We start from the raw sequence: 15,796 nt of genomic DNA, 5'->3' as shown, positions 1-15,796 counted from the left end.
TTATTCTTGTAAAAAACGTATATTCCTTTAAACACCAGATCTTGTATAATCTGTCCGCAGTCGATATCTATTTCTATTTTTTCATATTCTGACTGTTTTCCTTTTAGATTCATGGATGACTTAAAGGACATGCTTGGATTTACCCCCTACAAATACTATTATTATATGTGGAAATACATCTCTCCTATACTTTTAACAATTTTGCTTATAGCAAGTGTTGTTCAAATGGGCATCACTCCACCTGGTTATTATGCATGGGTCGCTGAAAAGGTGAGTGATGGGAATAAGTGTCTCTCTTACACACTGAAAAAGTAAGGAACCATTTCAAGTGTAACCAACCTTTCAGAAAAATTCTGACATGTCATAGTGACATGTCAGAAGTTTTGATGTGATCAATGGGGGTCCGAGCACTGAGACCCCCACCAATCGCTAAAACGAAGTGGCAGTAGCACTCTGGTGAGCGCTGTGCTGCTTAGTTTCTGATCGGCTTTTCTCGGAAAGCCGAGCAGTTGGTGTATGGGCCCATAGACTTTATATTGAGTGCGTACACCAACTGCTTGGCATACCGAGAAAAGCCGATCAGAAACTAAGCGGCTGAGTCCTCACCAGAGTTCTTCTGCTGCTTTGTTCTAGCGATCGGTGGAGGTCTCAGTGCTCAGACCCCCACCGATCAAAACTTCTGACATGTCTCTATGACATGTCAGAAGTTTTCTGACAGTTTAGTTACCCTTTAAAAGATCTGCCACTTTGGACTTTCCTTCCTCAAAGCCTACCTCCAGTGATCAATATCTATATAACTTATCCAAACTTGGACTTGCAAACTCTTTGTCTGCCTGTAGAGGGAACTTGCTACTTCATAAAGTCCTGTGATTACAAAGCATTAGTGCGGCCTCATCTAGATTATGCAGTTCTGGGCTCCAGTTCATAGAAAGGATGCCCTGGAGTTGGAAAAAATACAAAGAAGAGCAACAAAGCTAATAAGGGACATGGAGAATCTAAGTTATGATGAAAGATTAAAAGAATGAAACCTGTTTAGCCTAGAAAAAAGACGACTAAGGGGCGGGGGCATAATTAATTTATATAAATATATGAATGGCCCATACAAGAAATGTAGTGGAATAAAAGGTTCAATCTGCAGAAGCGACAAGCCTTCTTTACTGTGAGAACTTGGAATCTATGGAATAATCTACTGCAGGAGCTGGTCACAGTAGCTACAGTAGATGGCTTTAAAAAAAGCTCTGATTATTTCTTAGAACAAAATAATATCAGCTCCTGTGTCAATGTGTAGAATTCGTTTGAATGTTAATCCATTCTGATCGCCATTTGGGATCAGGAGAGAAAATGTTTCCTTTTTAGGGAGGCACAAAAGAACAAAAACCACGGCGCCACATAGTGCAGGTTACCCAGGTAATAAGTAGTAAGATGAGAAAAGATACTACTAACCTGGTAAAGGGTAATAACGGGCAATTGGAAATATATGTGCTGCTGCTGCCAGGACTCAAGCCGGTGATCCAAGGGAAGACCGCAAATAGTATGCTGGGATGCAGGAAAAGAGAGAGTCCCCACGGTCGCTGCTGCACTGAGTAGGATGTTTCAATACATGAATTGAATAAACTCACGTAAGAGTAGGAGTAATAAAAGATTAGTTTATTGATAATAGGGCTACACGTTTCAATGCCGCATCGGCATCTTCATCAGGCCATAAAAAAGTACAAAAACTCCACTGCTTAAATAACCATACTATTGGAAAAAAAAACCCGCCAATGTGACCGGGGTCAAAGAACTTCAATGACGTCATAGGTCAAAGTTTAAACTTAGAATATCAATGTTAGTAAAAACAATAAGCGGTTTATACATACGAGTGTAAAAGAAAAACAATGACTAACAATGGTAAGAGATAAAAACATGAGATATTAATAAAAAATGGCATAATAGTATAAAAACTCACTTACAATTGTAGCACGGCACACTAAACATCCAAAAGGATGTTAAAAACAAAAACATCGATTTGGATGTCAAAGTAACATCCATTAGGATGCTAAAAGACACATGCATCCATTTGGATGCATAGATAAATATAAATATACGACATCCATGTTAAACCAAACCATCCATTTGGATGCATAAAGAACATCCATTTGGATGCTAAGAGACCAAAGCATTCATTTCGATGCATAAATTAAATATAAGACATCCGTTTGGATGCTAAAGTAACATCCATTTGGATGCTAAAACCAAACATCCATTTGGATGCATAAGAGACATCCATTTGGATGCTAAAATATAAGCAATCTCTTTTTAGGGGAGATTGGTTCATGCCTTATGGTTTGTTTTTTTAAACCTTCTTCTGGATCAATAGGGGAGAAACAACATTCTATAATTTACCCATGTGCCTTTCTTTTCTCCCAGGCCTTGGTTGAACTTGGTGGACATGTGTCTTTTTTCAACCGTACTAACTATGTAACTATGTAATTACAGGAGCCTCAGCACTTATTCAAGCAATGTGTAGGAGTATCCTAACAAGGGGGAGCAGGGGGAGCGGTGGAAAGGGAGCTAGTAGGCTTGTAAAAATAGTAACTCTTTCCAGGCTGTCGCTCCACTGTATATTTAGCATGGCAGACAACGATGTAATCACTAGGTAACATAGGATGTGTACATACAGCATATTCCGGTGGAAGTCTCCCTTTTCACTAGCTATGCCCCTTGATATCTATGCTCCAGGGCAAAATTTTGATTGATAGGTATTCATTGGGCATCGTAGACTTTTACATTATTTCCCCCCACGGCAGTTATTCACATCCACATAAGGCTGGATTCACACGAGCATGTTCGGTCCGTAAAGGACAGAACGTATTTCGGCCGCAAGTCCCGGACCGAACACACTGCAGGGAGCCGGGCTCCTAGCATCATAGTTATGTACGACGCTAGGAGTCCCTGCCTCTCCGTGGAACTACTGTCACGTACTGAAAACATGATTACAGTACGGGACAGTTGTCTGGGTCTAGATGATTCATTTCATACATTTTATGAAAATAAACTATGCCAATATCCATCCCATTCTGGAGTTTTATATATTCTTTTTCTCCCTTTAGGCTGCTGAAGAGCGTCTAAGTTATCCAACCTGGGGTCTATTTGTATGTGTTTTCCTCATAGTACTAGCTTTACTGCCCGTTCCCTTGGTCTTTATTGTTCGCTTCTTCAATCTCATTGATGATAGCAGTGGGAGCCTGGCTTCAGTCTCTTATAAAAGAGGGCGTATTATAAAGGAAATATCCAACCCTGAAGAAGACGATGCTAGTCTGATCCATGAGAAGATTCAAAGTGAAATGCCATCTCCAAATATTGGAAATAGCATCTACAGGAAGCAAAGTGGATCTTCAATCCTAAAAGTAGATACTGCCCCCAATGGACGTTATGGCATTGGGTACCTAATGGCAGATATGCCTGACATGCCTGAATCAGACTTGTAAATGAAATGGCAAGATGCAACTTTTTCCTTCTTGGCACTGTACACAAGCTCTTCTGAAGTGAAGAGGTTGGCTTTAATGCTTGTGAAGCACTGATAACTATATAATGTTCTCAGGACTGAGAACACATTTTCGAGAAGGGTATTGTGGGTTGGTACCAAAAGGCATGACACTATTGTGTTCTGGATATGGCTTTAGCTCTTAGCACTTTCTAGGACCTTAAGTACTGTATGTGTCTTACCTCTCTGTGCCTAATATGTCCTAACATCAAATGGCAAATGAATTACTGACATCTGTCTTCTTTACATGCATAGAAACGTCCTACGTCTTAACATAGTATCAATACAATCAACAATAAGGGCAATGAAATAAAAAGTGTCGGAAATGAAAATTTTTATATATGGGAATAAGTTGCGGGTTCCTAAACTCCCTGTAAGCCATATGAGTGTTTGGTTTGTGGGCTGCAGTATTATCACGTATTATGGACACTTCTCAGTATTTCATTAGCACGGAACCTTTTCCGCTGTCTTGGTCAGTTAAAGCTCAGGACTATCAAGCAACTGATCAATTTTAATGTTGTTTAACAAAAAAGTTTCATTTTATGTGATGTTATTTTAGTTCATTTCCAGGTTCTTTCTTCAGTATTATTTTCATGTCAGAATGTCAGGGTCACTCAGTGGTTTCAATTTAACAAAATGCTTTTCTCCTCAATTTTGAATGTTTTTTTGACCAAAACTGGCATCAGTCATAAAGGCATATGACACAAGAATAGCAAAAATATATGTCTATAGTTAATTGTGAATGTATTCCATATAGAGGAGCATTATTAGGAATATTAAAACAAGACAAAACTATTTGTGCCAAAATGGCTTACTTCTTTAAACGTGGATATGAGCACTTATATACCAACATGATCCAAAGTGAATCTGTACAGTTAGGTTTCATTAATATTACACAATGTCCGCTCACTAAGGCCACATGCACACAATGTGTATCTCGTGCGAATCTGCAGCGCAGTTCTTCCTGCGGCAAGTCCGCAGCATAACACAGTACCAGCAATGTAAATGAGATTTCAGGTAATTTCATCTACACTTTGCAGAATGTTTCCGCACCTACAGTGGAGGAAATAAGTATTTGATCCCTTGCTGATTTTGTAAGTTTGCCCACTGTCAAAGACATGAACAGTCTAGAATTTTTAGGCTAGGTTAATTTTACCAGTGAGAGATAGATTATATAAAAAAAAAAAAAAAATCACATTGTCAAAATGATATATATTTATTTGCATTGTGCACAGAGAAATAAGTATTTGATCCCCTACCAACCATTAAGAGTTCAGCCTCCTCCAGACCAGTTACACGCTCCAAATCAACTTGGTGCCTGCATTAAAGACAGCTGTCTTACATGGTCACCTGTATAAAAGACTCCTGTCCACAGACTCAATGAATCAGTCTGACTCCAACCTCTACAACATGGGCAAGACCAAAGAGAGTCTAAGGATGTCAGGGACAAGATCATAGACCTGCACAAGGCTGGAATGGGCTACAAAACCATAAGTAAGATGCTGGGTGAGACAAGGAGACAACTGTTGGTGCAATAGTAAGAAAATGGAAGACATACAAAATGACTGTCAATCGACATCGATCTGGGGCTCCATGCAAAATCTCACCTCGTGGGGTATCCTTGATCCTGGGAAAGGTGAGAGCTCAGCCGAAAACTACACGGGGGAACTTGTTAATGATCTCAAGGCAGCTGGGACCAGAGTCTCAAAGAAAACCATTGGTAACACATTACGCCGTAATGAATTAAAATCCTGCAGTGCCCGCAAGGTCCCCCTGCTCAAGAAGGCACATGTACAGGCCCGTCTGAAGTTTGGAAATGAACATCTGGATGATTCTGAGAGTGATTGGGAGAAGGTGCTGTGGTCAGATGAGACTAAAATTGAGCTCTTTGGCATGAACTCAACTCGCCGTGTTTGGAGGAAGAGAAATGCTGCCTATGACCCAAAGAACACCGTCCCCACTGTCAAGCATGGAGGTGGAAACATTATGTTTTGGGGGTGTTTCTCTGCTAAGGGCACAGGACTACTTCACCGCATCAATGGGAGAATGGATGGAGCCATGTACCGTCAAATCCTGAGTGACAACCTCCTTCCCTCCACCAGGACATTAAAAATGGCTCGTGGCTGGGTCTTCCAGCACGACAATGACCCGAAACATACAGCCAAGGCAACAAAGGAGTGGCTCAAAAAGAAGCACATTAAGGTCATGGAGTGGCCTAGCCAGTCTCCAGACCTTAATCCCATCGAAAACTTATGGAGGGAGCTGAAGATCCGAGTTGCCAAGCGACAGCCTCGAAATCTTAATGATTTACAGATGATCTGCAAAGAGGAGTGGGCCAAAATTCCATCTAACATGTGTGCAAACCTCATCATCAACTACTAAAAATGTCTGACTGCTGTGCTTGCCAACAAGGGTTTTGCCACCAAGTATTAAGTCTTGTTTGCCAAAGGGATCAAATACTTATTTCTCTGTGCACAATGCAAATAAATATATATAATTTTGACAATGTGATTTTTTTTTATTTTTTTTATATAATCTATCTCTCACTGGTAAAATTAACCTAGCCTAAAAATTCTAGACTGTTCATGTCTTTGACAGTGGGCAAACTTACAAAATCAGCAAGGGATCAAATACTTATTTCCTTCACTGTAAATTCTCTTCCGGTGCGTATTTTAAAATCTGCAACATGTCAATTTATCTTGCGTTTCTGTCTCAGAATTGTATCTGACAAGTTTATAAAAAAATGCACCAAAATGCACATCATTAAAACCACACCTATTTCCACATCAAAATGTAAAAAAACATGCACATAAAAATCCTGTGTTTACCGGCGGTTTTGATGCATATTTTTGGCATCACATGACGCAACATGTGCATTTAGCCTAATGGTAACATACAAGAAGTTAACTGTAGCTCCACATTGTTAGTAATCGACATCAAAATCAAAATAGACTTCTCTATTTTTACATGCAGGGCAAAGGATTTTATATTTTTATGTAAATTTCAGTACCTCGCATTACGGCGCCATGCAATATTTAATATAATTTGCACAATGACAAAGATTGTACAACTTTTCGGTGCATAACATTTTCTGAAGATACAGAATGTTTCATTGACCAACTAACACACTACTGCTTTTTGATTTTAAAAGAACATTGGTCAGTTTGCATGGTTCAAGAACACCAAACCACGTACATTTGCATAAGACACTTGCTGTCTCGTATATGGCACTTACACTTAGATCAAATTTATTCAATTGCTGGAGATGCAATCGCTGTTGAGTTTGTTGCAGGAGTTCACTCAAAGTTATCACATTGAAGATACATAAACCGGCTGCGATTCACTCTATAGACCCATTTGTTTATGTGGTAGGCTGATCTCAGTTTCAAACATTATTTTTCATAACCTACTGTTGGAGAATATTCCTGTTTATATTCTGTAGCACAATCTATAGCAGAATTTATTATTCAGTAATTATTGGAGTGATTGTCCTGTCATAATACTTAAAATCGTAAACTATATGAACCCTGCTTCAGCAGATGCCACAAGTACAGGGGCGTAGCTATAGGGGATGCAGAGGGAGCAGTCGCACCTGGGCCCTCGAGCCCAAAAGCCCCACAGCCGCATAGGAAGACACCAATATTATAAATGATATATGGTAGGTGAGGGCCCTGTTATAGAATTTGCATTGGGGCCCAGGAGCCTCATGTTACGCCTCTGCACAAGTAGATCAATACATGCTTATCAACTCATATTGACCTCAAATACAGTTAAAGCCTTTATATGTATCTATAACTGATATTGTTTTGATTGTAATAGTGAATAGATGAAAAAAAATTAAAATAAAGCATACTGACCTCTGCGCAGGTGTAGTCTGCTTTATTGTTCTTTATGATGCTAGCTTCTTAGGCTATGTTCCTACTATCATTAAAATAACATTCTAGTAAATGCCATAGCTGGGTCTCTGTGTATCAGTTATGTCTTTCATCCCCAATAGAGGACAATGGCTAACAAAAAAAATGCCAAAACTATTAGTAAAAGCTAGATTCCATGATGAGAAGAATAGCCCAATGTTGGGTTATAATGACTCCCATCCTTTGTAGAGGGTAAAGGTAAAAATACTGAAACTGTCATTTTTAATACTGTGTTTTATGAAGGATGAAAGACAAAAGTAATATATAAAGTTTAAATGAACCTGTCACGTCGACCATGCTGTTCTATCTGCTGGTATTATGTTATAGAGCAGGAGAAGCTGACAGTTTTGTTGGCAAAAATTTAGCTTTAACCTGTATTTCAAAGATGTAAAGGGTTTGTCCAGTTCTAGTTCTGTCCATGGTCATGCATTGGTCACATAGCTCTGATACAGACAGAAATGTATAATGTGTAATAAAGAAAGACTATTTGAAAATTGTATAACTTTGAATTATACAAAAAAGTAATTTACATTTGCTGAAACCGGACAACCCTTTAAAGGGGTTGGCCGGATATTTTTTATTGGTGGCCTGTCCTTAGGATATGTCATCAATATGAGATCATTGCAGATTGACTCCAGACACCCTCGCCCATCAGCAGACTAAGGGGGCTGCGGCGTTTGTCGAAACGGCCTCTTCAGTGTTTACCAGGCCCAGTGTCATACACATTGGTATCGGCTGTACCTGGGATTGCAGCTCAGTCCCATTCACTTAAATGGGATCGGAACTGCAATCCCAGCCACAGCCGCTCCGGATGTGTTCGGCGCTGTGCCTGTAAACTGTGGAAAGGCAGTGGTGACGAGTGCCATGGCCCCTTCAGTCAGCTGATCGGTGGTGGTGCCGGGAGTAAACCCTCACCGACCTCATATTGATGACCTGTCCTAAGGAATGGCCATCAACAAAATATGTTCGGACAACCCCTTTAATTCCTTGCTCACTGTTGGCTTATGTGTCCAGGGGCGGTCTCACTGAATGATTGACAGCTTTCCCCTTGTGAGCATGCATAAAGAGCTAGTGGTTAATCCCTGAGAAGGACCACTCCCTGGACCCAGAATGAACAGAGATTTTAATGAATAAAGTACAATTTATTCTGAATCTAATCCCACAAGACTATATATCTGCTGAGCTCCTCTAGCTATATGGCATGCTAGATAGGAAAACACGTTTAACGTGGCAGGTTCCCTTAAAGTGTAGCTAAACGTTTGACAAACTTCTCACATGTTATAGTGACATGTTAGAAGTTTGGATTGGTAGGGGTCCGAGCACTGAGACCCCCCACCAATCGCTAGAACAAAGCAGCAGAAGCGTTCGTGTGAGCGTTCAGCCGCTTCGTGTCTGTTCGGCTTTTTCCGGAAATAAATGTATCGGTGTACGAACTCAATAGAAAGTCTATGAGCCCATACTCCGATACATCGGCTTTCCGGAAAAAGACGAGCATACACGAAGCGGCTGAGCGCTCACACGAGGGCTTCAGCTGCTTCGTTCTAGAGATTGGTGGGGGTCTCAGTGCTCGGACACCACCAATACAAACTTATGACATGTCTCTATGACATGTCAGAAGTTTGTCAAACGTTTAGCTACACTTTAATTCAGTCATAGCATTCACTACAATTAATTTACTTAATGGCGTCATGAACAGGTCTGACTACATAAAAAGCATAATAAAGTCAACTAAATCTGTACTGTCTGTTTCCTGCTAAAGAGTATGTACATCTGCCTTCCCCCTGAGAAACGATTGATACTTATACATATACCTGCACTTGATTGTACTGTAACATATAAAGCCTATAGGGTGCACTTATGGTATTAGCCCTGTCAGTTCAGCTTTATAGCAGTATGCTTATTCTTTTTTCTTATGTATTAGCTGTATAGATTATTAGCAGTAAGAAGTTAAAACTATAGCACTTACTGACTGTGTGGTATAACCTGTCCCCTTCTCTGCTGTGGATGTGTGACATAAAGCTGTATATTTTGAGTAAAGAATCACAAAATGGTATGATCTTTTATCAGGTTATAGTAAGTTACAGTGAGAATTAAAGGTTTTTACCTGTCGTGTTCCTAACAGAGCCTTTGATTGCTATTTATTGTGGTTACATCATGTCCAATATGCCGTATATTTATACAATGTACTTGTATTGTAAATATGTATATTACTATACACTGAACTACGTTTCATGTTTTGAGCTAGCTGCAGATGCAAATCTTCTCTTTTATTGAAAGAAGACATATTTTGGAGTTCTTGTGAAAACATATACAGTGTGATATGCATAAAGTAAAAAAACAAACAATATTTTTTGTACTTTTTTTTTTCTAACTTAAGATATAAAACTAGTGACTCTGGTATTTGTCTTCAGCCATACATTTAATACCTTTTCAGTTTTTCGCAAGTACCTGTATGCCAGGTCCATTACACCATTCCTAATTTGTATTATAATGTGTGTGTTATTAAAACATTAACAAAAAGTGTGATGTGTCTGATTATCATTATTATTAGAATTTGTGATTACATTTATCATATAAGATGATAGTCAGCATTTATATCAGTGTCACAATTTCTGATTCTATAAACAATTATTGTGTTGTGTTTTATGCAGTATTAACACATTGCCACACCATGATGAGAATGCCCCTCATTGGATAGAATCAGGTCCCATGCCATACTCGTCATATTGATCACTGCCACTATGCCCACGCGATCAAGAGTAGACAATAGCTAATACCCAGCCACAGTCCCGCACTAATGGTGCGAAAACACACAGCGTAAACGAATTAATTGCAAAAAATCAGCAGCATATTACAGTAGCAGCAGTGTGGGTGAGATTTCAACAAATCTCGTCCCCACACTGAAGAAAACTGCAGCCGAAAAAAACGCACATACATTGACCTGCAGTGCGGTTTTCTAGACTGCAGCATGTTAATTAATGCTGCAGAATGGCAGCTCTTCTGTTGCTGGTTTTCCCCATTGAATTCAATGGGGTGCTTAAACCCGCAACAAAGTGGTGTGTGTGTTGCGACATTTTCGGCGGAATCACATAGATTCCGGAGCAAAAATGGCAAGTAAAAAAAACAATGCTTACCCAGAATATGACCGAAAAGCACAGCATGGATCTAAAATGGTTCAAAATAAAGTAAAAATGCGGCTGTCAGCAAACATATATTCAAATATGAACCAGATCCGGGGGTGTATACCCCTAAGGCATCCAAAGCATTATATATGACCGAGAAGAGAAGAAATGCCAACAAACAAGAACATATAGGAAAATAGAAAAATTGCTTTATTGAAAATGACACATGAATACATAATGATAAAAAGAATCCATAAACCAACAGGTTAAAAAAGACTAACACGCCATGCAATATACAAGAAAGGTAACGTCTGAAATAGACGAGCAATGGTGACAACCAAAATGGTATAATCTAGTGATCAGGGTACGTAAATACATAAATACAAGTAAATGTAACTGACTACAAATGTGTGTCAGGTGAAGTAGTTAGAGAGTAGGTATATACTCCAAGGTACAGAGCATAGTACTATAAATGAGTACCATTAGTGGATGAATACTAAAAAATTGTATAGGAATGAAACACATACCCATTGATCAGCCAGATAAATGCACGGCGATATGTCTGCCCCAACGCGCGTTTCGGCGCAACTGCCTTCGTCTGGGGGTAGCATTTGAATGATGTGTATACCACTATATATAGGGATGGGCCAGCCAATCCAAGAATAATGGGGGAAAACCCAGGTATAAACATGTAATAATACATGTATCGCTACATATTTACCGGTCGCTTACCTCGTGGTGGAGGTGGTGGCCGCACCTACCAGAAACGCCAATCACGAGAGGCCAGGACCGGATGCACGTCATCGCGTCAGAAGACGCGGTCACGTGGATCCGGAACCCGGCGCATCATGAGGGCGGAACGGAGGCCGGGCACCCATTCACCAATCAAAGGGAGCGACGTAGCGAGGAGGTAAGTAACCCAGGATACGCCAGTGTATACAAAGTTGGCCGTGAAGTCAGATGATTCAAAGCATCAGTAAATACCATATATGTCAATATAAAACACATGTGAACAGACAAATTTGGATAAGATATAATGCTGTAACAAGAGACAGCATAAAGAAGCGTGAATAGAGTGAAGTAGTAGTATAATCAGAAAGATTGTACTAAATAAATTATAATAAATCGTGAGAGAGAACAGATGCACTGAACAACAGTGCCTGAATAATGGAAGCAAAGAAATAAATGCTGTTGGTTTATGGATTCTTTTTATCATTATGTATTCATGTGTCATTTTCAATAAAGCAATTTTTCTATTTTCCTATATGTTTATGCTTACCCAGAGTTCCCTGCTTCTTCTCCCGTCCGGCCTCCTGGGATGACGTTTCATCCCATGTGACCGCTGCATCCAATCACAGGCTGCAGCGGTCACATGGCCTGCAACGTTAACCCAGGAGGCCGGACTGCGTGCAGAGAAGTGGGAGGGGGTAAGTATGAAATTTTTTTAAAAAAAAATGTGGTGTAATTTTTCGATGCATTCCCTGCGGTGTTCAGGGCGGATACGCTGCACACCTTGTCACAGCATATCCATCCTGAAAACGCTGTGTATGTTCGTAAGCTAAAGGTGGAAACTAGAAAAACCTCTGATTTTCATTGTTTACCTCTTGTATGTCGCAATCAAAGCTGATTGCGACCTATTAGGGCATAGACAAAGGTACCTTTGATCGCATCATAGGGAATTCCTGTATAGTGATTAATGCAAATGATCAAGCTCGTCAATATACCATGCACCTAGGTGATTTAGTGCATGGCAAGTCACCTCAAGAACTATATTATAAAATAAGCAAAGGTAGCTACTTAAAAATGTACTTCTAATCATTACCATTAAAAAGTGTATATGGTCTAACAGGACAAACAATACGTAAAAACATCAGCGTTGTATATTGTCCATATATATGTACAACCGTGATGTATTTTATGTATTGTTTGTCCTGTTAGACCATATACACTTTTTAATGGTAATGATTAAAAGTTAATTTTTAAGTAGCTACCTTTGCTGATTTGGTTAAAGTGATAAGTGCCCATAACAACTATGGTCCATTAAAGGATCCCAGCAGTGGCGTAACTACCGCCGTAGCAGCCGTAGCGGCTGCTACGGGGCCTGCGGCATGAGGGGGCCCGTGTCGCCCGCCGGCACGAGCCCCCACCATGGCCGTAGGCTCCGCTAGCTGCCGCTATGGCTGCTACAGCGCGACGCCACTGAACACTACGGCAGAGCAGGGAGGTATCTCCCCGCTCTGCCATTAAACAAAATACATGTATCCCCTATCCACAGGACAGGGGATACATGTGTGATCGCTTGCAGCGATAGGGAGAACGGGGGACTGAAAGTCCCCTGAAGTTCTCCCTCACAAACCTCGGACTTCCGGGGTCTGTGTCGGCAGCTCCGTAGAAATGAATGGAGCGCCGGTCGCGCTTGTGCGCATGCGTGACCAGCGCTCCTTTCATTTTTATTGAGCTGCGCAGACGCCGGAAGTCCGAGGTTAGTCATGGAGAACTTCAGGGGACTTTCGGTCCCCCGTTCTCCCTATCAGTTCCAGCGATCACACATGTATCCCCTATCCTGTGGATAGGGGATGCATGGTGTTACCTACAGGGGGGGACTCTGCATGCCGTTACCTACAGGGGGGGGACTCTGTATGGCGTTACCTACAGGGGGGGGACTCTGTATGGCGTTACCTACAGGGGGTACTCTGTATGGCGTTACCTACAGGGGGGGACTCTGTATGGCGTTCTCTACAGAAGGGGCTGTATGGCGTTATCTACAGGGGGGCTGTATGGCGTTATCTACAGGGGGGGCTGTAAATAAGGCACTATCTACAAGGGGGGGGGTTGTGTGACACCCATGGGAGGGGGGGCCACAGTCAAAAGTTTGCTATGGGGCCCAGTCTTTCCTAGTTACGCCCCTGGATCCCAGGGTTGTGTGGCCAAATGTAATTGCATTACGATCGCGGTCACAAGGGGTGTGACTGTGACTAGACCAAGAGGGGAAGGGGGCCCGCAGGGGGCCCACGCTGAATCCCACTTAGGTAGCCAAATCAGGCTCCAGAATACCTTGTATGTGACACAACACACAACACAATGTTCAGCTTCAGGACAGATGTGTGCTGTGTTGCATATAACGTACTGACACTGCCGGGCGTCTGGACCTTGCATGAGCCGCGGTGCAGACTTTTGCCGGCACCTGATGTGGCAGCCTGAGGGAACCAGGACGGAAACCTGTGGAGAAGAGAAGAACAATAAGTGAATAATAATAATAATTTTTTTAATATGTATGATCTAGAGGGGGTCTGATCGGGTAGGGGAGGTGTTGGGCTCGGCACAGTAGCCGTAGTTGGGGCCTAGATCTATATTGTTGTGCCCCAAGATTGCTTGTTGATAGGGCATACTCCGATAGTTACCGTAACATTGCCTGTGTACTTATAGTACCACAAGATAATGTACCGGCATATAGATATATGCTAGTGTACTAGAGTAAAAAAATTAGGATCATAAATTAAAATACCCTTTTGGGATTCTAAAAAAAGCTAAAACAAAAATCACAATAAATAAAATATATGAAATATGTCCCAAGCCATCACATTTGTTATCCGCTGTATTATAAATGTTTAACATATTTTATGGTAATACGGTAGGTGTATATGTAGAGAAAAAGACTGCTGGATTTGTTTTTTCTGTTTATATTTCTCATAAAATGCCAATTAGAGAAAGTAAAACTGGCCCTGCAAAACGCATCTACGTTAACCTAAAAGTAATAACATAAAAACTGCGGGAATGCAAAGCCGAAAAATTATTCATGTCCTCAAGTCCAAAACTCTCCTGATTCTTAAAAGGTTGGATGAAAAGAAATATAACAAGAAATTTAATTTCAGCAAGCGATAATGATATCCCATATAGACTTCACTGCACATATTTATTGCACTGAGTTATCACTAGATGGTGCTGTAATCCACCCTTTTCTCTTTTTTTTCCCTCAAAGGGCTTTATCGTGTGACCAAACATAAGCGTTACTCAATGTTTTATAAACTTTGATTCACTGTTTGATTTTTTTAAGAAGAATGAAAATATTATATATCATATGGATTTATTATATAAAATATGGATTTATTTTCTGAAAAAAAATTGAGCATGGTATCACAAATATATTACTAAATGGGTATTACAGTTTCAGCAAATAAAGATTCTCCACTGTGAAATGAATAGTTTTACATTTTTACTTTGAGACGAGTACAATTTCAAATGAGTTAAACCAACCATTAAAGGCAGAACTACTGTTAAAGAGAAGATGAAGTGTATATATTTTATATCACCTTCATTTTAATGAAAAAAAAAAAAAATACAACTATATCTTATCTTATAACTTTTAATTGATTAAAAGTTATAGCTACTTAGAGCATGGATTTATTTCTTTTGTTTTTTTCTTTTAGGTGGGGACTGTATAGCAGCACTACAGTACAGTAGTAGGTGTAGATATGAATTCCTGACATTTTACTGTGTCACCTGACAGCAACAAGCCTTAATGAATGCATTAATTCTGCCATACAGAGTGAGATTCCCATTGACATCCTTGGTTGGATAGAAATCTCCTAGTTTTTGATTCCCCCATGGCTTTGCTTGCAGCCTCCTGACGGCTAAGGTAGCTGGAGAAAGGAAGCCTATTAAGAAGATTATTTAATTACTTAATAAATATCTTATATATTATATTAATATTCATTTTTATCTATAAGGAGGTAATAGACATGAGATTTTGACTGGCTCATTTGATCAGTAACATTTTATTCCTGTAAATTACAATGACGGACAAACTAATGAAGTTTAGATCTGCCATGTTGGATTTTTAAGGGCAGTAATTTGTCTTAATCCGTAGTTTATGATATGATGGCAAATGGAATATTATAATAGGGTAGATGGTGATAAATGATTTGTAAAAAATACAAAATAATACAGCTGAATGAATGATGACAGCCGGTTTAAATTTCATCTTTATTATAGTGAAGCTTCATATGATTTACAAAAAAAAAAAAGAAGCTTTTACATACTGTAGCTCTTAATACATTCTGGTGCAGTCATTTTACCATCCTCTTCAGAGCTAGGGGCATAGCTGGAGGCAGTGTCGGATTAAGTAGACCATAGGCCCTGGGCTGTTACCCAAACTCGGGCCCCTCTTCTCCACCGCTGCCCTGCCGTGCCATAAATATTGCTAACACTATCTTTTTGTGCAAGCATTAACAAAT

General features: G+C 40.1%; 1 protein-coding gene across 1 annotated transcript in view; it reads left to right on the top strand.

The window, feature by feature from the left end:
- The window catches only part of SLC6A15 (solute carrier family 6 member 15), a 57,818-nt gene extending 53,193 nt beyond the window's left edge, over positions 1-4,625 (top strand). Inside the window, exons 11-12 of the mRNA XM_075856799.1 lie at positions 108-270; positions 3,093-4,625. Coding sequence (XP_075712914.1) covers positions 108-270; positions 3,093-3,470 — 541 coding nt within the window. The 3' untranslated portion in view covers positions 3,471-4,625. The remainder of the gene's footprint in view (positions 1-107; positions 271-3,092) is intronic.
- The last annotated feature ends 11,171 nt before the right edge of the window (positions 4,626-15,796 follow it).

Source organism: Rhinoderma darwinii, chromosome 3, assembly GCF_050947455.1.
Source record: "Rhinoderma darwinii isolate aRhiDar2 chromosome 3, aRhiDar2.hap1, whole genome shotgun sequence".
NCBI lineage: Eukaryota > Metazoa > Chordata > Amphibia > Anura > Rhinodermatidae > Rhinoderma > Rhinoderma darwinii.
This window is presented reverse-complemented; position numbering and strand designations above follow the sequence as displayed.